Source organism: Mauremys mutica, chromosome 4, assembly GCF_020497125.1.
Source record: "Mauremys mutica isolate MM-2020 ecotype Southern chromosome 4, ASM2049712v1, whole genome shotgun sequence".
Lineage (NCBI taxonomy): Eukaryota > Metazoa > Chordata > Testudines > Geoemydidae > Mauremys > Mauremys mutica.
Window position 1 is genome coordinate 26977275 of NC_059075.1, and position 26085 is coordinate 27003359.

General features: G+C 38.2%; 1 protein-coding gene across 2 annotated transcripts in view; it reads right to left on the minus strand.

Annotated features, from left to right (window-relative positions):
* The window catches only part of PAPOLA (poly(A) polymerase alpha), a 93271-nt gene that overhangs the window by 35958 nt on the left and 31228 nt on the right, over nt 1–26085 (minus strand). For both annotated transcript variants that reach the window (XM_045013933.1, XM_045013932.1), the window contains exons 3-14: nt 25054–25120; nt 23491–23572; nt 22830–22939; nt 22384–22437; nt 20714–20825; nt 17155–17244; nt 16912–17050; nt 14467–14539; nt 12700–12820; nt 11650–11734; nt 6502–6555; nt 5510–5629 (exon numbers count right to left, since the gene is read on the minus strand). In XM_045013933.1, the coding sequence (XP_044869868.1) occupies nt 5510–5629; nt 6502–6555; nt 11650–11734; nt 12700–12820; nt 14467–14539; nt 16912–17050; nt 17155–17244; nt 20714–20825; nt 22384–22437; nt 22830–22939; nt 23491–23572; nt 25054–25120 (1107 nt within the window). The remainder of the gene's footprint in view (nt 1–5509; nt 5630–6501; nt 6556–11649; nt 11735–12699; nt 12821–14466; nt 14540–16911; nt 17051–17154; nt 17245–20713; nt 20826–22383; nt 22438–22829; nt 22940–23490; nt 23573–25053; nt 25121–26085) is intronic.

Here is a 26085-nt window from a genome sequence, read left to right on the forward strand (position 1 = left end):
GGACGATGGCAGGTTGCACAATGGGATACCTATCCATAATGCACTACACGCCGCATCAAAACAAACATTCCTGGAGAGTACATGCACTGCCAACACAAAGAGCCAAGTATGCATGTGCACAAGTGACGTACTCACTGGGCGGCTGTATGCAGACATAACTTGAGTCGACATACGTTTGTAGTGTGGACATGGCCTTAGTGTAGGCAGAGCAAAACTAATTTCAAATATGCTTTTTGTAAGTGAAAATGATTTTGACACATTTAGAGCATTAGTCAGACCATTTTCAGCCCTGTTTCAAGAGGATCTGTTAGTAACTACTTTAAACAGGTAATTTCTAGGGCTGTCAGTTAACTGCCATTAATACGTAAGATTAACACACAGCATAAATAACGCGTTCATCTTTTTAAACGTGCGTTAATCGCAGGCAATGGTGGGGGGGCAGCATCAGCTGCTCTGAAGAAACTACCTCAGGTCAGGCGCAGTAACGCAAGCCACCACCAGAGGGCGGGTGGAAAGAGAAGAGGCTACAGAAAGACATGGTTCTCATGCCAGCTCCAGCAGAGAAGTATTTTTTAAAAATAAAAACAGGACGGCCAGGGGCTCACCTGAGCCGCCCCCGCACTTGCAGGGCTCGCCCCAGCCACCTGCCCCATGCCTCCACCAACCCTTTGCCACCCGCATCCGAGGTGGAGTCCCCCTGAGCTCTGCACTGCCCACAGCGGGGTCTCTCCCCCCAGCCCCCATGCCACCCGCAGCTGGTGATGATCCTGGCTCTCCAAGTTTGGGAACTCACCCCCCTCCTGAGCCCCATGGCATCTGAAGCTGGCTGGGGCTGGGGTTGAGCCTGAGCCTCCCTGCCCCGAGCTCCGCACTGCCCATGGTGGGGTCTTCCCCCCAACAGCCCTGTGTTGTCCACAGCTGGGGCTGACCTCCACTCCAGAGCCCCATGCCCCCAGAACTCAGGAGCTGACACCCCCCCACCCGAGCCGCCTGCAGCTGGGGCTGAGCCCCGCCCGAGCTCAGGAGCTGACCCTCACCCCCCATGCCTGCTGAGCTCCGTGCTGCCTGTAGTTGGGGCTGAATCCCTGCCTCCCCAGCTCTGCACCTCCTCTGGCTGAGGAGGATTCCCTCCCCCCTCCTTCCCTCGGCCAGCTCTGCGCCACCCAGGGGTCAGCTCTGAAGCCAGCACTGCCCACCAGCAGCAAATTTCTCCGCTTTCCTGCTGGCGGGCAGTGCTGCCTTCAGATGGCCCTCGTGCAGAAGCTGTCACGCTCTGCTCTGCCTTGAAGCCAGGGAAAACGCACAGTTTTGGTGAAAAAGTATGGATGGCCAGGACAGAGCTGAGAAAGAGAACTGTCCCGGCCAAAACAGGACATATTGTCACCCTAGCTAGCCCCGCGCCCTACTGTGCCCAGCTGGCTCCTCACTTGTGGGACCAACTCCCCTGAGTTGTGCCCCATAGCCCCTAGCCGGCCACTCACTCCGGGAGTACCTCATAGAGAACATTGGCCTGGTCAGCTCAGCCTCCCTGCACCAGCCTCTCCTCCCCTGTAGTATGATGAGTCCCTGAGGTAAAATCCACCCTCCCTTGCAAACAAGGGCTCACTCAGCTGAAGGGAGCCCACCTAGCTCAGTAAAAGGAGGTGAACCCAGTACCAGAAGCTACGTTTCCAGAAGCAGCAGCAAGAAGCACAGCAGTGGTGTTGTGAGCTGATTGTTTACGGTATGTCTGGTCGCGGTAAGGGCGGAAAGGGGCTGGGTAAGGGAGGTGCTAAGAGGCACCGCAAGGTCTTACGCGATAGCAGCAGCAAGACACTCCCTCAGCCTCCTCCTGCACAAGTTATTGTGAGCTCTTCCCCGTTGTGACCCCGTCCTCCCAGACCCTCCTCCTGCACAAGTCTTTGGTTAATTCCCCCCTCCCCTATCCTCCTCCAACACTGAATGCAGATTTCTAAGATGAAACTCTCTTCGGACAGGAGGTGAACCTGGTGAGCTCAGAAACCCAACCCAACCGGAGCAGCATCAAGAATTCACCTTTCTCCTGCATAACTCTCACCCTCTCTCATCTCCAGAGCACTGACTTTCTGAGATTATAAAAAAAAAAAAAAAAAAATCTTACCCCTTCAAAAAGCCAAGACTCCTTTAAAGACACATACAAAATAGCATACAAAAGGCTAATCCAGCAGCAGCAAGAGAAAAAAAAAAGCCTCCTGGCACAATTCACTCCCCTACTGAATGTTAATCCTGAGGTAAAAATCTTTCCATATCCATGGCAAGGACTCTTTTGAACAGGACATAAATATATTGATTATATAGAAGAATTTATTGAATTATTCCAGACATTGATACAGTTCTACTGTGTTTTCATGATCTGGAGTGATTAAATATCAGAAAAAGTGAATGGAGCAAAGCAGCAACAGTTCAGGTCTTTTGAATGGGAAGTTTATGTTTAAAATACTTCCAGATGCCTTTTTATCTAAAAAGACTTAACCGTGAAATACCTAGAGATGAATCCCAATACCATAGAAGCACGTCAAGTCTGCAGTACCATCTACGTTATAAGCATGCTTTTTCTTCTGGATCTTGTGCTACAGATAACACACCACCGGCAAATGAATCCAGCCAACCACAACAGAGTACAATTACTGAGTTTCAGGATCGCTACAAGCCCATGGATTAAACACAGTACAACACCTTAACCAATACTATTGCAAAGTGGATAGCTATGGACTGCAGACCACTCAACATTGTAAACGTCAGAGGGCTAAGAGATATTATTCAAATTGCATCTTCCAATCAGTTATACACCTTGCCCTCCTGAGGAACCATTGCATCACAAATAAATGACCTATATGACAACGAGAAGACTACACAGTTGGAGCTTCAGAAAAATGCACAGGGTGTTGCTTTGACTGGTGATCACTGGACATCCTGGAGCAATCATAACTATCTTGATGTCATGGCACACATTATTGATGCTGCCTGGACACTGCAGTTGTTTGCTGTAACAGTAACTCATACTGAAGAGAAACATTATGCTGAAGCATGTGCAGAGCATTTCATGGATGTTGCGAAAGAATGGAATATTCAAGAGAAGGTAACAATTAGTACTGACAGTGCACGTAAAATGGTAGCAGCCGCTAGTCACTTGCCTTTTGAACACATGATATGCATTGATCACAGTCTGCAGCGATCAATTACAGTAGCACTCAGTGATGGTGGTTTTGAAAACATCCTGGTAAAATGCAGAAAACTTGTGGGCCATTTCAAACACAGTCCAGATAACAGTACAGAGCTAGGAATACAACAAGCTGCAAATGGACAGAAACAAAAGCCTCTTGTATAAGATATTTCAACCAGACGGAACTCCACATTGGCTACGATTCAGCGCTGGCTTTGCAATAAAGCCGCTATCACATCCACATTAGCTCTTCAAAAGCACAATCTATCAGTGCCGACTCATAAGGATTTTGAAAAACTGCAAAAACTAGAAACACTACTTGAGCCTTGGAGGTTTGTGACTGAACTCGGGGGGGTGGGGGGGGGGAGAATACTGTATGTCTCCTGCTCTGTGGTTTTACCCATATTCCACCTTACAGCAGTCTCTGATGATGACCCAGCATATGCTGTTCAATTTAAGAACACTTTCATGACAGATTTTACAAAACGTAAAGAAGGTACCAATCTGAAATTTCTAAAAATAGCCACAGCACTAGACACAAGATTTAAGAATCTTTAGTGCCTTCCAAAATCTGAGAGGAACGAAGTGTGGAGCATGCTGTCAGAAGTCTTAACAGAGCAACACTCTGATGCGGAAGCTACAAAACCCGAACCACCAAGAGAGAATCAACTTTCTGCATCTGACGCAGACGACGAAAATAAACATGGGTTGGTCCCCACTGCTTTGGATCATTATTGAGCAGAACCTGTCATCAGCATGGACATATGTCCTCTGGAATGGTGGTCGAAGCATGAAAGGGCATATAAATATTTAGCACATCTGGCACATAAATATCTTGCAATGCTGGCTACAACAATGTCATGCCAACACCTGTTTTCACTTTCAGGTGACCCTGTAAACAGGAAGTGGGCAGCATTATCTCCCACCAATGTAAACAAGCTTATTTGTCTGAGTGATTGGCTGAACAAGAAGTAGGACTGAGTGGACTTGTAGGCTCTAAAGTTTTACATTGTTTTATTGCTAAGTGCAGTTATTCTTTTTTACATAATTCTACATTTGTAAGTTCAATCTCTTTACCACGAAAGTTGTACTACAGTACTTCAATAAGGTGAATTGAAGTTTTTTCTAGTGCAAATGTTTGTAATAAAAAAAATAAAGTGAGCACTGTACACTTTGTATGCTATGTTGTAATTGAAATAAAATATTTGAAAATGTAGAAAACACCCAAACTATTTAAAGAAATGGTATTCTATTATTGTTTAATCTGGCGATTAATCACAATTTTTTTTAAATCTAGTAATTTCTTATTTTAGACAGAGCTATAAATACTCTTGCCCAAATTCACTTTTTGGGCATGTAACTAAATTATGCTTATAGCAGCCACCAATGGGCCCAATCCAAGAAGCCACTGCCTTGCAGAATAGCCTATGCAAAAGGTCACATGGACTTTCTGTAGATATTTCATAATGAAATGAGCATTGATTGTAAAGCTAAATTCAATATGAAAATGCTTTACACGCTACAGACAACACAGAAATCAAAATGTTACACCTGCAAAAATACACGTTAGAACTGTTCACAAAAAATTATTTCCCAACCTCAGACTTGATAAATAACCTCTCACTAATCTGGCTATGGCAACTGATACATAGAAAACACCAAGTAAAGTGCAGTTTTCTGGCCAAAAAACAAACACAAAACAACCCCCAAAATACAGTCCTAACAGTCTGGAAAGCAAAATAATAGAACCAGAACTCGCCAAACATCCTAATGTCAGTTTTGAAACATGCACTTGCTTTATTCCTTCAGGTACCAGACATTAGTGTTTCCTAAAACATTAATCACTGGCAAGTTAAAGCACAAAAACTATTAGCTATAGATGTATTTCAAAACTCCAAATCTAACTAAACTGTTTTAGACTGATAATGAAATCAATAAGAGACTGAGTCTGCGATTCTTGCTTGACTCTCCTTGCTACTAATAAAAGCATAACAGACTTTGGTAATAGTCACCCAGACAATTGCAGCACAAGAGGGGAATACCCAGGTTAGTATTATGGCAACTTTGCACAGTATATACTGTGCTAATTAGCAAGTTGTATCACTCCATTAAGGTATTCCTACTGCTACAAAAGTATCTGTATGCAAGCCAAGTGATTTTCACTTAAAGGGAATAATTGCTGACAACTCAAGTCATTAGTCAACTTTACTTTCAATTAAATGTTCATCCATTTCAGTAAAAGATTTGAATAACGTAAATTGTAAATTTACAGTTATCTGCATAAAATGTCCTTCAATTATTGCATTAAGGAGCGAGGATTTGGCTTACTTGTCAGGATTCTCCTTGGGTGCTGGGAATGACTGAGGATTCACGTGAGCCAGTGTAATGAACTCATTCTTTTCCAAGCTTCCAACTAGAATACGGATTTTTGACTCCACCAAGCCCACCCTAAATGAATAAAAAACTTACTAATAAGTGGCAATTTAAAAATACCTGAAATACAACTACACACTTCTGGAAGGAAAAAAACCAAATTGTTCTGGTTATACCAATATCTGGAAATATCAAGTAACTAACTACCCGGCCAGACAAGCTCACTGCAGACCAATACTCTAATATTACTTTCCAACAAAGCCACGTAGCTTTGTTCAGTGGAATTCCACATCATCTTATCTTGAAGTTATGATGACCTTGTCCAAACTGCCTGTGCCCAAAATGACACTAACAATGAAAGATTTTGCTGGGTGTAGTAATTAAAATACTATGCATTGGTAAGTCTTCAGAAATCAAATATTACTCTAGCCACGAAAGGCCGAAGGCAGCAAATTGAGAGAGGAATTAATTTATATTCAAATGAAGGTTTGTTTGTTTGTTTTTAAACAGCTATTTTACTCTAATGCCTAAACATGTGAGAAAAAGATATATTTGTTGAAGATTCAACACCTCTGCCGCTTCAACTAAGGTGAGAGAACTCAAATATCTGAGAGCCCCAAATAAAAATCAGGGGAGAGGGAATGATATCTAGCTATTCAGGCCTTCTCCATACATCATAAAACTTTTTAAATCTTTGCAGGTTCTTTTAAATAGAGTACTGCAGCCAATAATATTCTCCTTCATTCTGTTTCCTTAATGAATCTCTGGATTAATGAAAGATGAGCAATAAAATTAACTGTCTGCATCTATTTAATTCTGGAACACAGAATCTTCACTTTTTTTTTTGCAAAATATGTATTACTTGTTCATTTACATCCCAGGTTGGTTGGATAAAATTATTTTGAAATTTGGGGAATTAAAAAAAAAACAGCATGCATGATACTCACCATTCTAGTCGCTGTTTTTCTGTTGGTGCACTTGCTAGAAGTACAATGTAATGCCTTTGGAGATAAAGACAACAAGCTATTCTATGTATGTCTGACACTGGACATTCACAGTTAACAACATCCTTATTAGTTTAAGCTACAAACCCAGACAGAAGAATAAAACAAACAGTTAAAAATAATATGCACCTTATACTAAAGAGCTTAAACAATCTACAAGAGGCTGCAGGAGTCTGGTATTAGATTTTTTTCCAAAAAAATTTCAACTCACATTGATGTCCACAGCTGCATTAATATCAACAAAAGGGTAATAAATGCATGGAAATACAGTAGCACTTAAGCCAGAATCTCAACTAAGGGAGACTATGACTTAAATTGCGAATTGCAGAAGGCTACTCACTTTGTGCAAGCGAAAGAAATAAAAATAAAAAACAAATATTCAGAGTGCAGCCATAAGGAAGTCTGATGTTTTAGTCACAATTACCTTATTTCTCAAGACATAGCTAGATGACTGATTTGATACACTGGTTTGAATATTTTATCAAAAAGGTAAATATAGCCATGAAATGTAGTAAGTAATGTCAACTTTAAGAGTTTTTCCAAACAATTTTTCCTGAAGCTTCCTAAAGAGTCTTTCCTCTCCCCATTAATCTGAGATTTCAGGTTTTACTCTAGAATAATCTTTACAGGTTTTCAATATATTGAGTCAAAAATCTCTAACTGCATAAAACTCCAAAATATTTTTAATGAAGGAAGAACTAGAATAGTTAAGCTCAAGGGAGGTGGATGGTCAAGGGAACTTCATTTAAAGACAAGGATTGAATTAAATTTTGGTTTTTTTTTTTTTAAAAGATTAGTGGAATAATAATTTGAAGAAGATCTTGTAAAATGATCTCAGAAGCTCCATCCTACATGCCTAAGACCTGAACCTGCAAAGATTTAGACATGCAAACCTATTCAGTGTATAAATTTACTCACACTGTGTAAAATTAATGCATACTTAAATCTTTTCCGGATTGGGGCCTAATTTTTTAAAGACAGGAAGATTAGGGGCTATATCATAGTATATTTCAAGGTTAAACATACTGATTTTTTTTTTAAGTCATTGGATAAATAAGACTGTCCAGAAAATTGCGAGGTCAGTCTACAAGTCACTATAAAAGTAACTCAAAACCAACAGATCAATGTAAGGTATGTGCGTGCATATTGATTGGTCTAAGGGGAAAAATGGGCTAAAAGTATTCTGGACTAATACAATTCAAAGGCTTGTACTTTAAGAAATGAAAGGGGGGAATGGAGGAAGAAATTTATTCTCTTTTTAAAGTGGCTAAAATGAAATTTTACTGTAAGATTCATTTGGTTATGTTAGTGTTATCATGAAGCACTTGATGCTAAGAAATGTTCTGTCTTAGTAAGCAATTTTATCCGTTTTTAAGAACGTACTTGTGAGTAAACACTAAGCCATTTAAATTCCACAGAACTAAAACACTACTTAGAAATGTGCAGTGTCAGTTACAGACAGTAACTGATTCTTTCCAGAGTGCTATTCCATGAATTCAGCAGTTATTGCACAAAAAATCATGCACCTGAAGCAGAAAATGAGGTTCTTTTAAATATTACTACTATATTATCTGACTTTATACTGTTATGTAATTTTAATACCAACTCCCCTTAATGAATACTAGATTTTTTAAATTGTTCTACTTGACACACCAACAGGATCTCTCACAACGGGAAATGAACCTTACTCGTAAAAGATTTTTATAGTGAAGTGGACATATTTCCAGGTATTTAAAAACACTCATTTTCTAGTGGTTTGTTGAAAGCTGCTCTTTAAAGGAGCTTTAAAGGCCTTTAAGAATAACTCTATGAAAGTGGCTTGATAAATCTAAAATCCTTGCCTGGTTAGTGAAGGATGCTTCATATTCTGATTATAAATCTCAAACAATTAAACCATAGTTACTGAAATCCAAATTTTAAATAAACTCAAGTCTATTAACAATCTTTGTTTAGACAGAGTCAGTGAACGCAGGTTGGAATTGAGGAGAAGGCAAAAATCAAGATAACCAGATTTTGTGATTAAGGTAGGATTTTGTGTTGCATAGCAGGGTGAGAAATAATTTCATCACAGGATATCCAGTATTTCCAGCTTTCCAGTGAGAGAGTATTAGTTTCTAGCCACTGATGCTTCACAAAACATTGGACCTTAAAAGCTGTCATGGGTCCTATGACTAATAGCAAATAACATCTTATTGTAATTGATTCTTATATAATTCTTTTAACTTTACAATATCTTTGTTGCTTTACCATGAGGTCAGAAGAAAATACTAATCCAGCTATTACAATAATTTTTTTAGCAGTGTGACCACTATTGGGAAGTATAGTATATTCCTTTCAGAAACATTTGAGTTTTCCTGCATTATGCCTCTTCCTGAACAATTTTTTTAAAATCAAGACTACTGAATGAAAATTTAGTGAACTGCACCCCATTTTTAATATCCATAATCACATAAAAAGCCAAAAGCCATACATCCTATTGTGCCTCTTTTATTCAGAATATTTTGGAAAAAATATTGTAATGAACAATTGAGGGTACCCATCCGGACTTGACCACTTTAAATAAGGTTTCTCCAAATCTAGGTTTAGTTATATTTAGTCAATAAATGTAAGTCTTATTATGTGCACAAGATACATTAATAAGTAAAGTACCTCTTTAAAGTTTTCTATATTTATTAGAACTGATATTGTTTACTGAAGTTTGTACAATGTGTTTAAAGTCATTGTATATGGAGAGTATTACCACCATACACTTTTTATTTTTAAACTCTAATATGGAAAGAGTCCAAACCATTTCACTTTGTCATGTAACTACAGTCAGATGTTACACCATGCTGGTAACTTTGTTTGTTAATTTTTGTACAGGCACACAGTCCAGATGTGATGTTTTCTGTTGTCTCCTTAACACAGTTCTCCCATCAAGAAAATGGAAACAGTAACAAGTGCAAACAGCCTGAGCTCTGGCCTCTCAAATTTGAAGCGAGTTTTGTCAACTATTCAGACAAATCAGACAATCTTTTCTATTTCGAATCCCCTGCAATTCAGGATACAGTAACCCCCAAAGTTCTCTAAGACTATTTGGAATTCACTTGAATTTTTAATTTATTTGGGAGAAATTAACTGTCTATTCCGCTGCTGATGTATTGTTTACCAAGGCAATTCTCATTAATAGTGATGCACATATTTAAATCTATGCATTTATGGGTAAGAGTCAAACAGGTTTGCTAAATTATTTTAAAAGGTGAACTTCAAGGCAGGAACCATGTCATCTTGTGTCTTGTACAGCACCAAACATGTTTAAGTTTCAGCAATAAGAGGTTTGAACCGTACAAGGATAAAAACAAGGTTGGAAAAAAAAATCTAGTTTTCAGATCAAAAGGTTTGGCCAAAGTAGCCCAAGTTTCTTATTATTTATTATTACTGATAATGCATTTGTAATTAGAGTTATTAAAACTGATTAATCAGAGTTTTAGAAGACCAATAAATCTCTTCTATACATTGTAATTATTACTTTCAAAGTCCTCCCAATTCTGAATATTAATAGGCTTCCGTGTACCACTCCATAGTCAAGAAATTGGAAAGTCAGTCTTTTTAAGTAGAACCTACAAAGCTCGTGCACTCACTGATTGCAGTGACTACGTCCATTTCTGTGCTGCTGTAATTACTGATGCTGGTGCACATGCCAGGATATAAAACTATATTAAATGGGTCTTATTTCAAGTGAACTCAGTCCTGTTAGCGTCTGTTACTTTCAAAACCAGGAGAGAGCATTTGGCAAACTGGAAAGGGGTGTACTTTCAGCCTTTTTAGAGGGTAGTGCTAACAGAGTGCAAACAAAAATTCACGTCATAAAAAATGAAATCACCTTTATGAAATCCATTAAAAGGTTTCAAACTGATTCTCCAAGATACAACATAAAAGCTGTTCAGGTGTTTTAAAACTTTTATCATGCAAAAGATACAGAAACAAAACACAGACACATTATGATGGTCATCAGTCTTTTTTTTAATGGGGGAAAACTGTATATTTCAATCTTGTTTGATTAATACATAACCACCCAAAACAGGAACAGAATTGCAGAAAATATTTAATCTTAACTCCAAAAGTGGGTCTCCAACAAAATTGAGGGCAAATAAAATGTAGTCCATATAGTTTAATAATCTGTATTTATTATAAATTACATTTTTCAGCAAATCCAGTATACATTTAAACAAGCTTCTCCCCTACAACCACAACATACCAGTAGGAACCCTTAAAATGTCTGTTAAGCCTCAAGAATTCATTTCCTAGATTTCTCTTAAAAATAAATGTTTAAGGGTAAAAATTCTGCAAGTCTTTTCCCTAATGTAAAGACATTACACGGCAGTTAGAAATAAACTAGCTGCAATAAGGATTAATATATTCTGAAGCCTTGATCAGCTTTATTTCTTATTGAGGAAAAACTAGTAAAAACTTTACAGTCCATTGAGCAGCCAGATATACTAAAGGATATATTGTATTATTAAAATTTATGTTGTTTACGATTATAGTAAAAGAAATACATCTTTCTAGTGGAACAGGGCTAATTTCCTCAAAAAAATATTTTGTTTGTGGAGAGGCAGACTTCATTTTACTTTACTTGATTTTGGGAATCTATAGACAATAGTAGCTCATTACCACCACTTAGAACATTTCAGCAATTGGTCAAACCAACTTCTAACTCAAGTATCCTAGTTTTAACATAGTAATTCTTTAGCTCTCTAGTAACAGTCTGCGTATCTGATCATGGTCTATCAGGACGGTGATCAATTATACTATGGAAAAGAAGAAAAGCAGTATAATCATGTTATTTAAATTACTTTAATTTTTGTTAAGAAAGAAAGGCAAAACTGATCTCAAAATTAACCAGGAGAAATACCCTCCAACAAAATGGAGAACTTTCAGTTTTTTTTGTTTTGTTTTGTTTTAAAAAGATAACACTTTAAAGGTTTCTAATGGAAGTGTTCAACCATACTTAATGCTACTGATGCAAGTGCCTGTCTATAAAATACCATTAATTTTGTTTTGTAAATGATAAAAAACTTAAACATGTCTGCCATGCCATAAAATACATACTTGTACTTTTGAAAGAAGTTTGGAGCTTCAAAAAGTTTGGACCACTCTGCCTTACTCAGCAAAATTTCATCTGTGATAGCAAGACCTGAATTATAAAAACACATTTAAATCTTTTTCACACAGTTGATCCACACCAAGTATCCACAAAAACAGTCCATAAACTAAACGGTTATTTCAAGTTAACTGCTAATTTGCTCTTTTTTAATCCAATGGTCTTCTCTTCCAACAAACTTTGCTCCCAGTGATACTTTGTATGTATGGTAATCAGCTACTCAGTGTGTGTTAAAAATTTTCTTACAAGATTAATTGGACCAGACTATTGTATTGCAAAGCTCTACTACACCACCAGAGAATTTTATTCTCTCCTGGTTCTTGTTCACTTTCTTGGAATAAGGCTGAACACGCTGTAGAGGAAATGTGCTAAACCCAGGAAGGAGGAAAACGTTTTCCTTCTTAAATCCTCTTCGGGAGGAGGGTTACGTGTTGCGACAGATGACTGTTAGAAATGGGAGAGTGAGCACAACACCCTGATGAGAATTATCAGTATTTCCCCACGTGCATCAAGGCATCGTCTGGCCAAGACTGTCTCAGTAAATGTCCTTTGACTGTCAGAAGGTTTAACTCAATTAAGGCAAGGTACTATTCTCCCAATTTTCTTAAAGAGCTATGCATACTGCCTCTTTAGCACCACTAGCACCTGCCAGCAAAGATGACAGAATTGCACTGCAGTCTTCCATATGGTAATGCAGACTGTAAGACCACTGAAACAGCCTAGAAAGACTCAATTGTCAGGCTATGATTCCCACTTACAGAGAATGCTACTTTCCAATTAATAATGATCAATTTCTGGAAGGAAGAAATAGGAATTTTTATAAATATTCTATTAAATTTCAAAGTTACAGACAAAATATGAAGCAAAGATGACTGACTGAATCAGTTGCTTTAGGAAGGACGCCTGTTGTCAACTAATTATTCTAAAACAATGTTGTGCCTATGATGGAATTATTTTAAAGTCTTTTGGAATATATAAGAGCATAAGATAATACTTACCTTGTTTAAACTCCTCAACCATGACCATCCGTGTAGAAACGGACACATTGTAGGTAGAGTTCTGCTGTGGGTATGCTGGTGTAATTATAGGCATAAGATGGTACCTATCACTGGGATTTACCTATATATAACAACAGCCAATCAGTTTTCTTCAAGCACACACAAAATAAAAAAATTTGGAATTCTCTCTTTGCTAAAATGAATCTTAAATTCCAACGTAACAAATGAGATCTTAGTATACAAATTAGACTGAACAACTGTGAACAGAAGTTGAGAATACTGAAGGATAACATCTTGTCTGCATATTCCTACAGGTAAACTATATTGTGGAAGTTATTCCAAACTCAAATGGAACAGGGAAGATCATAAACTATCAGCATGCCTCACTGTCAATACTGGGTAGTTTTTAAAGATAAAAAACACCAACTGAAATAGATCAGTGGTGAATTTATTATTACATCTGCAATGGAAGCTGTGATCATACTGAAACACGAGTACCTCGTTACCACTTGAGCACCTTGGACACCTTCAGAGAAACAGCTGTCTTGAAACCCTTTGAAATATGATGTATGTTTTATTCCTATAACACTATTGAAAATAAAGAGCCAGTCTAAGAGGAAAGGCTCTGTGCATCCTGAGAGAAGCAGCACTTGTGTTATTATATCCTTTATTAAAAACCAGCAAATGGGGAAATAAAAGAAGGAAACAGCAAAGACAAAACTACATTTAAATAACGTTAATCTAGTGATCTTGTGTTTTGTCAGGTTGTAAATTTAAAGTTAAGGTTGAAACCCTGTCCTTAACTTACCCTGTTTTGTTTAGCTACTACAGGGCATATGGTTCGTAACATCACACACTGACCTCAAACCCCTACAAAAGGAACAATAGGGTGACTTAAGAACATTGTTTTAATCTTACTTTACATCACAACCCAGACGCTATTTAAATGTAGACTTTTGTCAAAGCGGAAAATATATTTTAAAAACATAGGTCAAGCAGTACAGTCTTCAAGCCTATTGTGCTCACACTGGTCCACCCACCCTAAGAACATTTCACGATTGGTGAAATAGTACATTTCCCGTTTGACAATACCACCTATTTACACCTTAAATAATAATAGTTTTATGTTTAACATAGGATGTTATTCTGAGTCCTTGCATTTTTTTCATCTTTTAAAAGTGAAAAATATAAATGATGGAGATGCTACGAAGTAGAGAGATCAAAATTATGGTAACTGAAAGAAAGGCAAAAGTTAGTTTTATTTTGTTTTGTTTTTTAATGTTTATATTCCCCTCTGGTCCAAACCACAAAGGACATATTATTGCAAAATTTACAACAAATACACCACAGCAGTTAAAATACAATTTTGAAACAATTTTGAAAATAAGTTAATCACCCAGAAAGAGAAATGTCGTGAAGAAGTGTGATCAATGTTCTAACAAATTGCTTTAGTGTATGCATCTATTTATATAAAAATTGTACAGGGAGCATTTAGCAAGCATTTATTTAGATCACTTACTGCTGAAGTTGGACAAGAAGTATAGTTAGTGAGAAATCTGGAGTTTAAATGTAGTTTACAGAATGTAAACTCATTATGTTCTGTGCAATATAGAAGAATTATAGATGAAGTTACCAAAAAGAAAATGTAATATCCACACATTAAGTTCATTTATAATCTAAAAATAAAGTTTCCCTGGGTTTCTTTAAGCAGTTGATTTTACTCTACTGTACAATGTAATTTATAGGGGGAAAAAATAATACACTAACCCTTGGGTCCCATACAGGCAAATTAAGATTGCATTCTTCTGGCTGTTTCAATAGCACTGGATTTGGCCATTCCCTGTTTAAAAAGATTGTAGCACTGAATAAGACTAATGGATATGACGACTTATTTTGTAAAACATACAATACGTTTGAATGTGATTCTTCTTCATTTTGCCCTCCTGGCACAGCATCAGATGATTTTTTTTTTCCCCCTTGAAGTCAAGTCAGTCTACTGTCGGTTTTCAGTTGCTGAGCTAAAGACTTTACGTGGATTTATAACAATTTGCTCCAACACATCAGCACAAAGCGCTTTCTGTGCCTCTTAATTAAGGGAATGAAACAAACAAGTAGCTGTAAAGCAAACTTCTTTAAATTGCTCTTCAAATATACTCAGACTTTAAGGTCAGAAGGGACCATCCTGATCATTTAGTATGACCTCCTGCACACTGCAGGCCACAGAACCTTGACCACTCTTGTAATAGATGCATATCCTCTGGCTGAATTACTGAAAGAATCACCTCTGAAAAGATGTACTACTAATTCTGTATTCGTGCTAGTTCTGTTCATCGACAATCTAGAGAAGAAACTATAAGTTGTGACTACGGTACATTGCTGTATGATTAGTTATTATGAACTACATGCACTCAATTTTAAAAGGTTTTTCCATCCAGATTATTAAAGAAAAAGCATGCCGAATGAAACGCTTTCTAAACGAAATGCAACACTTCTCTTCAAAACGCCCTTAACCCTATACAGCACCGCCAATTAAGAAGTACATTTAATAGTCTAATAGCCACCAATTAGGTTTTTTTAAAATTAGTATTATAAAAATGACAGTTACCCGCAATGGGGTTTCTCAATATTTGTGCATTATGCTCTTGGGCAATGCACATGATTAACAATTTTTAAAGTCCTCACATAAAACTGGCAATGCATATGCTTTGAGTGTACAGTACCCCATAAACAGGGAGTTTCAATCAATATGCTGAATCAGCATCGTGTGACATGAGGTCAACAACTTGCTACTTACAAATCAAACCCCTACAAATACAGGTCCATCAGACCCTATGAAGCCACTGGACTTTCAGAAAAAGTGAACTGTAATAATGGTCTTCATGTTAGCAAGTTAAAGCAGACATGCTGAACTTAGTATCTAGTTATCATTTGGTACAAGGATTTTAGAAAGTTTCCCTCAACATCTCACATGAGGGACCACATAGCTCAAAGTTACAGATACAATCCTTGAGGGAAATTGTAGTCAACTATTCTCTGCAAGTTACATGTTTTGCCAAATTTACTTTGCATTTTAATGAACAATCCCCTTGCATACTACCACCATTCCTTAATGTATATTCTGAGACAATAATTCTTGAACATTTTCATGCTCTTTTGGATTTAGGACAATGCAAGGGTCACATCTGAAAAGTGACAGAGGTCCTGAGTTACCCCACACATTTTAAAACCTTCCAGTTAAAAACCTGCAAAATTTTATTTTTTGTTTGTGGTTTTTTTAAAAGGCTAAAGAGTACGCCTCTACCCCGATATAATGCGGTCCTTGGGAGACAAAAAAATCTCACCGCGTTATAGGTGAGACCCTGTTGTATCCAACTTGCTTTGCCCCCCCCCCCGCCACCGTTCCTTGTTCCCTGACCGCCCCCTCCAGAGACCCCTGCCCCAATCGCCTCCAGGATCTCACCCCCTACCCAACCCCCCTGCTCCCTGTCCCAACTGCTCCGACCCCTACCCACACCCCCTGCCCCCTGACAGGCGCTCACTGGCAGCGGGAAGCAGAGCAACATGGCCCCAGCCCGCTCCACTCTGCCACCTCCCACCCACAGCCCTCCACTTCCCGCTGCCAGTGAGTGTGGGGAGGTTGGGGAAAAGACGCCTTCTGCACTCACCGGCACTGGGAAGTGGAGGGATGCGGCTGCTGCCGGTGAGTGCGGGGGGATCCCTTTCCCCAAGCCCCTCCCCACAAGCGACACGGCTGGGGCCGGGGTGAGGGAAGCAGAGCGAACTGCTCCCGGCCCCCCACTAATCCCCCGGGCCAGTATGGGACTGCGGGGTGCCCAAAATTGCCCCCCCTCCCACAGCTCCTACCTCCTAGACTCTGGGGGGGAGCCTGACTGCCCCCGAGACCCTCTGGCCCTTATCCAACCTCTCGGCCCTCAGAGCAGCGTGTCAGAGCTTTACCGCGTTGTACGCAAACCCGCGTTATATCGGGTCGCGTTATATCGGGGTAGAGGTGTAGTATGTCATATAACCTTTAACAAAAGGCTATGTTTTCTACCTCACCATATAACACAATTCACTAAAACAGAGGCAGCAATATACTTTGTAAACTATCAACTTAACCTGATACCAGCTGAAGAAATGCCATAGAAACAAGACTAAAATTCAGTGTCTACAAACAATTTTATTTTAGTGTAATCTAAAATTAAAACATACCATTTAGAAAATACCAAGAAAAATTTATGTACAAGAGTTGATGCTATTGCATTTGGATAAAGCTGGCAAGTTCTTGCTACTAACATAGCCCAGGAAACACCACCAAGGAAACCTAGTATATTGGAATAGATGTTGTGGCCTGTTGATGCAGGGGAAAAAAAAAGACAGAAGAGAGTTAGTCATCATCATCAGTCACCGCTGATAAGAATTTATTGAGAACCTGTTTTCTGAGACTAAACTTACGTTTTGCCCACAGTTTGATAGCTCTCAGTGTTAACCTGAAGTTGTCGATGTTTGGTACTAGATGTAAAATTTCATCGGTTACCCTGCAACCTGGCCAACAAAAAGGATCTGTTACCTCCAATGGTTAACGATAAAGAATCTGCCCTCACTCCACCTTCAAATCTACTAAAGATTAGCACAACAAGAGATTACGTTTCACACTTGGCTCACTTATGTTTTGAATGTGAAAAGGGTGTTTGCTTTTAATACATTTCCATATGCTTTTTATTATGTTGTACAGCAGCAGCATTTTGGGGAAGAAAGGATAATTCATATAAAAATTAGGACTGTCAATTAATCGCAGTTAATTCATGCAATTAATCACAGTTGTAATCACTTTTAAACAATAGAATACCAACTGAAATTTATTAAATATTTTGGATTTTTTTTTACATTTTCAAATATATTGATTTCAATTACAACCCAGAATACAAAGTGTACAGTGCTCACTTTATATTATTTTTTATTACAAATAGATGTACTGTAAAAACAACAAAAGTTATTCAATTCACCTCATGCAAGTACTGAGTGCAATCTCTATGGTGAAAGTGCAACTTACAAATGTAGATTTCTTTTTGTTATGTAACTGCACTCAAAAACAAATTATATAACTTGAGAGTACCAGTCTACTCATTCCTACTTCTTCTTCAGCCAATCACTGAGACAAACAAGTTTGTTTGCATTTGCAGGAGATAATGCTGCCTGCTTCTTGTTCACAAATGTCACCATAAAGTGAGAACAGGTGTTCGCATGGGAGTTCCGTAGCTGGCATTGCAAGGTATTTACGTGCCAGATAAGCATGAAGGGACATACAAATGTTTACCGTATCTGGCACGTATATACCTTGCAATGCTGGCTACAGAACTCCATGTAAACGCCTGTTCTCGTTTTATGGTGACATTTGTGAACAAGAAGCAGGCAGCATTATCTCCTGCAAATGCAAACAAACTTGTTTGTCTGAGCAACTGGCTGAACAAGAAATAGGACTGAGTGGACTTATAAGCGCTAAAGTTTTACATTATTTTATTTTTGAATGCAGTTACAAATATAGAATTATGTATAAAAAGTAAGTTCAACTTTCATGACAAAGATTGTACTACATTACTTGTATTAGGTGAATTGAAAAAATACTATTTTGATTTTTACAGTGCAAATATTTGTAATAAAAATATAAAGCGAGCACTGTACACTTTGTACTCTGTGTTGTAATTTAAATCAATATATTTGAAAATGTTAAAAATCAAAAAATATTTAAATAAATGGTATTCTATTGTTTAACAGTGTGATTTATTGCATGATTAATTTTTTTAATAGCTTGACAGCCCTAATAAAAATTAAAACATACAAAAAAGGGAGGTACCTGCATAACAGCAGTATACAAACACAACAGAAATATGAAGAGCAGCGATGTTGCACACTGACTTCTTATAACTAGGATCAGATTTTTAAGCAATTTCATTGCTATGGAATTTGACATAAAATTGGACTGCAGAATATAAACAATCATGTTGAAAAATTAAGCTTGTAGCCCTCATGGTTGTGAAATCTTCCAAACATGAACCATTGCAGTGGTGAGTTTGCAAAGGAACAGCCTCAAACAACAGCTCAGAGATATAAACAACACCTCTACCCCGATATAACGCGGTCCTCGGGAGACAAAAAAAATCTCACCACGTTATAGGTGAGACCATGTTATATCGAACTTGCTTTGCCCCCCACTCTTCCTTGTTCCCTGACCACCTCCCTCCCTAATCACCCCCAGGACCTCACCCCTACCCAACCCCCCTGTCCCCGACTGCTCTGACCTCTATCTACCCCACCACCGACAGGCACCCACCGGCAGCGGTGGGAAGCAGAGCAGCACGGCCCCAGTCCACTCCACTCCACTCCGCCAGCTCCCAGCTGTGGCGCTCCGCTTCCCGCCATGGGCGAATGCGGGGAGGTTGGGGAAAGGATGCCACCCCCAACACCTGTGGTGGGAAGTGGAGCTATGTGGCCCCAGCCTGCGCCACTTTCCTTGCCCCAGCCCCAGCTGTGTTGCTGGGGAGCAGCTGGGGAAAGGTTCTGCACTCACCTGACCGGTGGGAAGTGGAGCGAGGCGGCCCCAGCCCAATCCACTCTGCCAGCTCCCAGCCATGGCGCTCTGCTTCCTGCCGCCGGTGAGTGCAGGGAGAAAGGACACCCCCGCCCCACGTACTCACCTGCGGCGGGAAGCAGAGTGCTGGGGCTGGGAGCCGGTAGAGTGGAGCAGGCTGGGGCCGGGCTGCTCCACTTCCACCACTGCTGGTGAGTGCGGGGGGGGATCCCTTCTACCAAGCCCCCTCCCCCACTAATCCCCAGGGGCACTCTGGGACTGAGGGATCCCCAAAAGTGCCCTCCCCACAGCTCCTTCCCCCCGGACCCTGGGGGAGTGAAGCTCCTGAGACTCTCTGGCCCTTATCAAACCCCTCGGCCCTGGCCTGGCCCGACACCCTTAACACACTGCTCAGAGCAGCGTGTCAGAGCTTTACCGTATTATATGCGAACCCGCGTTATATCGGGGTAGAGACGTATACCATTAACTCAATGGAGTACCAACTCTGAAGCTTACGGATGCATTATAGTACTAACTTTAACTGCTTCATCAATTTTAGCTAAACTCCTCTAGTTAATGTATGGTGGCAACTATTGCTGTTAAACTCAGGGAGACAGCTAGTTGGTGGGAGCCAGGAGTTCAAGGCCCCTTCACAAGACATTTCACACAAGCAGAAGGCACAATGGTGCTGAAAATTTGAAGGCCAAATAAAATTGACTTTAATAGAACAAGGAATACTGTCCTGATTACATTTTTATTCCATATTTAACCTAATAAAATGCCTATTTTTTAAAATGTATTTGAAGCAGTCAGAAGTTCCTATTTGCCACAGAAACCAAAGAGCCCTTGCTTCAGATTTTATGCCTAGTTTGTGACAAAACATGTGATCCCGGGTATAGAGTTGCATTATATAAAAACGCAATTTTCATCTACACTTACATTTTGATGTGTCATGAAAATGCTTATTTCACACCTCAGAAGTTAGATGAACTATAAAAACTCGCCAAATTTATTGAGGGTCTGACAGCACCTAGCAAGTAATCCTGATACTAGGTAGGCCACAAATCAGTAGTGTTTTGACATTCCTAATTTGCCATGGAAGAGACTGCTTATATATATATATATTTCATGAATAAGTGACTAGTGCTCTAGGTGAGACCTCCACAACCAACCCAATTTGAAGTTTCTAGGCTTCGACGTTTAAGATGTGATTTGACAAGGAGGCATAAGAATCTAACAGAAAGAACAGCCAATTTTTCAATATACCATATCATAGTATTGGCTTGCACAAGTTACTTTAAATGTAGGCAAGTTGAGCCACCAGGAGTTCACTTAAACTTTGCAACTCAGCTACATACCTATTGTACTGCCTCTCTCCCCCACACCCTAATAGACACTAACTTGACAGAGAAACTGATACTCAAAAATCCACAGTTTTATACATACCGTTAAGACTTCGTATGCATCTAATGTCTAAATTTTTAAGTAGGCTATCATCTCGAAGGTCCAAATCCTCAGGAATAGTCTGCAGTGCTAATCTTGCAAACAAAATATCAATCTAAAAAAAAAAAAAATCCACAGAAAAAAACAAAAATTGACTTTTAACCCTCAATCAAGTTATTTAGTGAATTATTTTAATCAAGTTTTCTATCATGACAAAAAAAGCACTTATTCCCTTTACGGTAACTAATCTCTTTCCACAAACTAAATGGCCTAAGCCTGAATGCCTTTACCACTAATAAATGTTAAAGAAATGCTCTTAGCATCCGCCCTGCTTCCTATGATATTACCTCTAAGTCAACTCTAGGATGCAAGAAATGACCCAATTCATCTAACCTGAGATTGAATAGGGAAATCGGTCTGAGACAATTTTCCTTGCAAATACCATTGAATTGCAGAAAAGAAGTGAATAATTTGCCTGGCACTGAACTTGCATTGAAAGTTGGGATTGTGAGTCAGGGATCCCAATAGCTGCTGCAGGTTGGGGCACTGGTATTGACACTCCTGCTGTTGACTCTGGCTTTTGTATTTCTTTACAGATGCTGTTTTGGAAAATCTTTCCAGCTGTAGGAGGAGGCAATCATTCTCTTCCTGTACTCATAACAAGGGGTAGGAGAGAGACCTGACTAGAAGGGATACAGGATGAGGGAGCATAACTCCAAGCTAAACCTGGGGGCAGGGGGAGGAGTTGTGATTCAAAAGAGCAAAAGATGAGAGAGTATTCCCATGCAAAGGATTCTGAACCTCCTAAACTATCTGCCAGTGGATAACCTAACCCAGTCAAAGGGATTTGATAAGAGCTCTCTGGAGGCAGAGAGTTGGCATATTATCAACAAAGGAAGCTAATGGGTTGATAGGTGGTCAGAGAGGAGACTACTTTTAAGAGATGTAAGCCACTCACTTTTGTTTTTTCAGTAACTAAGCTGAAAATACCATACCTAAAATGTAAATCTAGATATAAATCTAGCAAACTCTCTTTTACTATTTTCTCTGTTTTTAATAAATCTTATCTTGAGTCCAATTGCTTGTGTCCATACAACATCCCCTAACAAAAAAAAAAGTCCTGTAATTTGTAAGGAATAGTGCTGAAAGACAATGAATTTCTGGAAACTCCCACCATCTCTGTTAAGAGGCCTAAAAAAAGGCAACCACCACTTGCAAAAAGTTGTGTTTCATTGAAGTAGGTAAGCAGAAAGGGAGAAGCCAAAAGACCAAGTCGAAGACAGAACGTGGCAGTGTTGTTAGTCAGAGATGTTAAATGGAGTTTGAAAATATTGGGCCAAAAGGATCACCTTGTTCTCTTTTACCAAGAGATTTAATTTTTGAAGTAATTTTGAGTTTGAAGACTGGATAATTAAGTGTTAATTTTTGCTAGTACTTGTTAAAAAAACACCATAAGAATTTGTCATTGACTTGCAGACAAAAAAGTACTCTATTAGTACTAATACTTGCAACATTCAAAAGGCAGCCTTGTGTGATTGGCAGTTCACACAAGCAGTCACCTTGACATATAACTAATAGGAATTACACACACATCACGGGGAACCCTAGAAGTGTTAATGTTTTGATTATGACTATACTAAAACAAGACTCAAAGACAGCTGGCTAAACCTTACCTCTATCCCATCAAAACACAGTTTGATAACTGGGACAAACGCCTCTTCAACAGCCTGGAAAAATAAATGTTCGGTATTATTTTCAACATGGAAAAGAGTATCCACAAATAACACAATGACAAATTTAAATTACTACAACATTAGAATTTATATTGAAATTTCTTCTCCTTCAGACTCAAAATGATTGCAATAAATAGAAGTAACTGACAAATCTTAATACACAGTAAAAGTTAGATGCTACCATTTTAATAGATAAGTTATAGCTATTTTCAGTTTATGTCAACTAAAATCGTGGTGTGAATCCTGTGGGATTTGACGGCAGTCTTTCCTACTCTTAATAGATGTAAACCACTTTTGCTTTACTTATTTATTCTGTATTTTTTCTGTTCACTAATTTTACATCATCATTTGTGTCCAAACAACCCTTTGGTAGAGGACCAACATACCCTTAAGTCTTTTACTTCTTCCTGTAGTTTCAGTTTTTCATAAAATGAGGTGAAAAAGTCACTCCTGTCAACATGCCTTGGTGCAACACATAATGCATCAATATCAGCTCCTAAAACACATGTTCATAAATACCATGAGGCTACAGACACTCTATACAAATACATAGAGAATACCAGCAATAGCCTACAACATAACATTCTATCAACAAAGAAAAATGCAATAGTTATCTTTCATATAGCTATAATCTAAGTACAAGATATTTCAAGATGCGCTCCAAAAGGAACAATTAATGTGTCTTTACACCCACTGGACACATTGAAAATACCTACATATATCTCTTTGGTAAGGGAGGTTTACAACAGTTTTCAGTAACTGTACATTAAAGTCCTGAGAATCCAGATATACTCATTCCTCATACAACAAAATTATGTGCATCTCTTTGTAACTTAGCCCTTTTACCTCCCAGACCTTGAACAGAAAGGGTTCCAGGATCTTACTTTGAACTGACTCAAGGCATCAAATAAAATCACATACTTACCATGGCCACATGATACTTCAAAACCAAAGTAACTTTTCTAATGTCTTACATATGACATTTTATAAATACTTCATTAGGTCAAATATATAATTTTGTTCCATAAGCAGCAAGGTAAATTTTACCTTTTGTGTGCACCCCTAGTCGGTAGGATCCAAACGTAAAAATTTTTCCTCCAACATTTTCTATTACGGATTGTGGAAGATTCTAATGGAGCAAATATACAACTAGTTATTGTATAAGCAAAGGACATTCAGACAATGGACAAAAGTTACAAGAGAAAACATAATGCAAACAAAGAAAATAGATGTTAAATTGCATATATTAAAGCTTATTCCTGTTATGATAGTTTGTTCTCATTTTAAATAAATACACCAATAGCTAGAAATTACCCAATTATCAACATTAGGTCACAATAATGGAATTTGGTGGAAGACAGAGGTACTAATTTGATACTCAGGAACCATGTATGATGTGACAAATATATACTATAGTGCTAGAAATTCGATGATGCTAGTTGTCACCATTCTATTACTTGCGAATCAACGGTCGAAAAATGGTTTGTGGACACAGTGTTCTGCTTAAGCTTGCTGTAGTAACGTATTTAGCACATCCGAGAGACAGGAACTCAGTCTATTGCATAAAAACTAAGGTGTATCTGATCTAGTATGCATGAAACCATTAATTATGTTTATAATATTATACAGTTATTTCTTCAACTGTGATTTACTTCTAAGAAACTTGCTAAATATAAATGTATCCAAGACAAAAATCATCAACAAGATGGGCAAGTATAATATTAAAAACTACCAAATCCATGCAACCTAAGCCCCACTTGCCAATTTTGGTTTTACATTCATTTTTCACTTTTATTTTAAGGGTTTTCCTCTTCTGTTTAATGTTTGAGTAGACATTCACATAAGGAAAACCAACTATACAGAGAAAACAGTAAAATCAATTACACACAAAGTAAGTTGAAAAAAGGCTTTTAGTTATAGTCATCTTTGGTCTTAAATATATTATGTAAAAATTCAAACAGAAATGTGATTTTCAAGTTCGTATCTCTAAGAACTAGAAAATGAGAGTAGCTTAAAAAGTATGGCCTGACAATTTCAAAGAGCATTTTAAAAAAAATTAAAAAAACATTACTGCACTAAGAAAGTAACAATGAAAATTGTAATTAGGTGCCAATTTAAGTAAGTTCTGAAGAGTTAAACTTCATAGGAAATGTTAAAATAGCTCAATGTAAACTATAAGATCTTATATTTTGCTCTATCACAATATATATTTATCTCAGTCTCAAAAGAACTTTATTACTCCCAACCACCAGTTCAAATGATCAGACAAAAGTGTGTTGATAATTTTAAGCATGAAGTTAAAATTCAGTTTTTAATAAGAATATATAATAAATTCCAATTCCACTTGAGATGAATAGCTCCCCTCTCCGATTTGAAAATTAAGCATCAGCTAAATATAAAATCTCTCAACATCCATTAACACAGAAGTTTCAGTCTTGCACACCTATCTAGTAAGTGTTTACTAGAAGTGAAATCAAGAATATTAATCTTACTTTTATTTTCTAGTGAGATAAGTGAAATACATCTCTTGAACTAGGAATACATGCTGGAATTATCTTGTATGCAAGAAATTTTAATAAAAGTAACTCTACAAGGAAAATACATCCATACCTTGATTTCACTGATTTCCTGTATCCATTCCTTTACCAGATTATTTAACTTTCCCAAAATTAGAATCCTGTTGATACAATATCAGAATTCACAAACAATAAAATTACAGCAAACTAATGAGCTTTACTAAGATTTTGATCACCATTACATAAAAAAGTAAATAGGGTACATTGGAAGTTAACAGCAAATCTTATCTGTTTTAATACAGCTACAGAATTGAATACATTCTGCAACTATTTCCACTATTTTTGTTACTCTAGTTGAACAAACAAATATTTCAGTAATTTGAGCCAATAAGGGCTCTTTGGGATACACATATGAATGAACTGTACACAGATTTTTAAGTGTGTGCATCCCAAAGATGTCAACTTTCTATCATTTGCTCAGGTTCACATTTCCTGCAGTAATGAACAGTAGAAAGACATAAGTTTCAGAAAGTTTTAACAGGAGATGTATAGAGCAGGGGTAGGCAGCCTTTCAGAAGTGGTATGCCGACTCTTCATTTATTCACTTTAATTTAAGTTTCCGCGTGCCAGTACAGTAACTCCTCGCTTAACGTTGTAGTTATGTTCCTGAAAAATGTGACTTTAATTGAAACAATGTTAAGTGAATCCGATTTCCCTATAAGAATTAATGTGAGAGTGTGTGTGTGTGTGTTAGGTTTCAGGGACATTTTTTTCACCAGACAAAAAACTATATATTATATAGATATACACACAGTGTACCTTTTAAACAAAATTTAATACTCTTCACAGCTATGATGATTGTGAAGCTTGGTTGAGGTGGTGAAGTTAGAGGATGGAAGAGGAAGGAATGCCTTACTGCTAAATGATGAACTAGCACTTGGCTGAGCCCTCAAGGGTTAACACACAGTTATATATATTATGGAGATATACCTATCTCTTAGAACTGGAAGGGACCCCGAAAGGTCATTGAGTCCAGCCCCCTGCTTTCACTAGCAGAACCAAGTACTGACTTTGCCCCAGATCTCTAAGTGGCCCCCTCAAGGATTGAACTCACAACCCAGGGTTT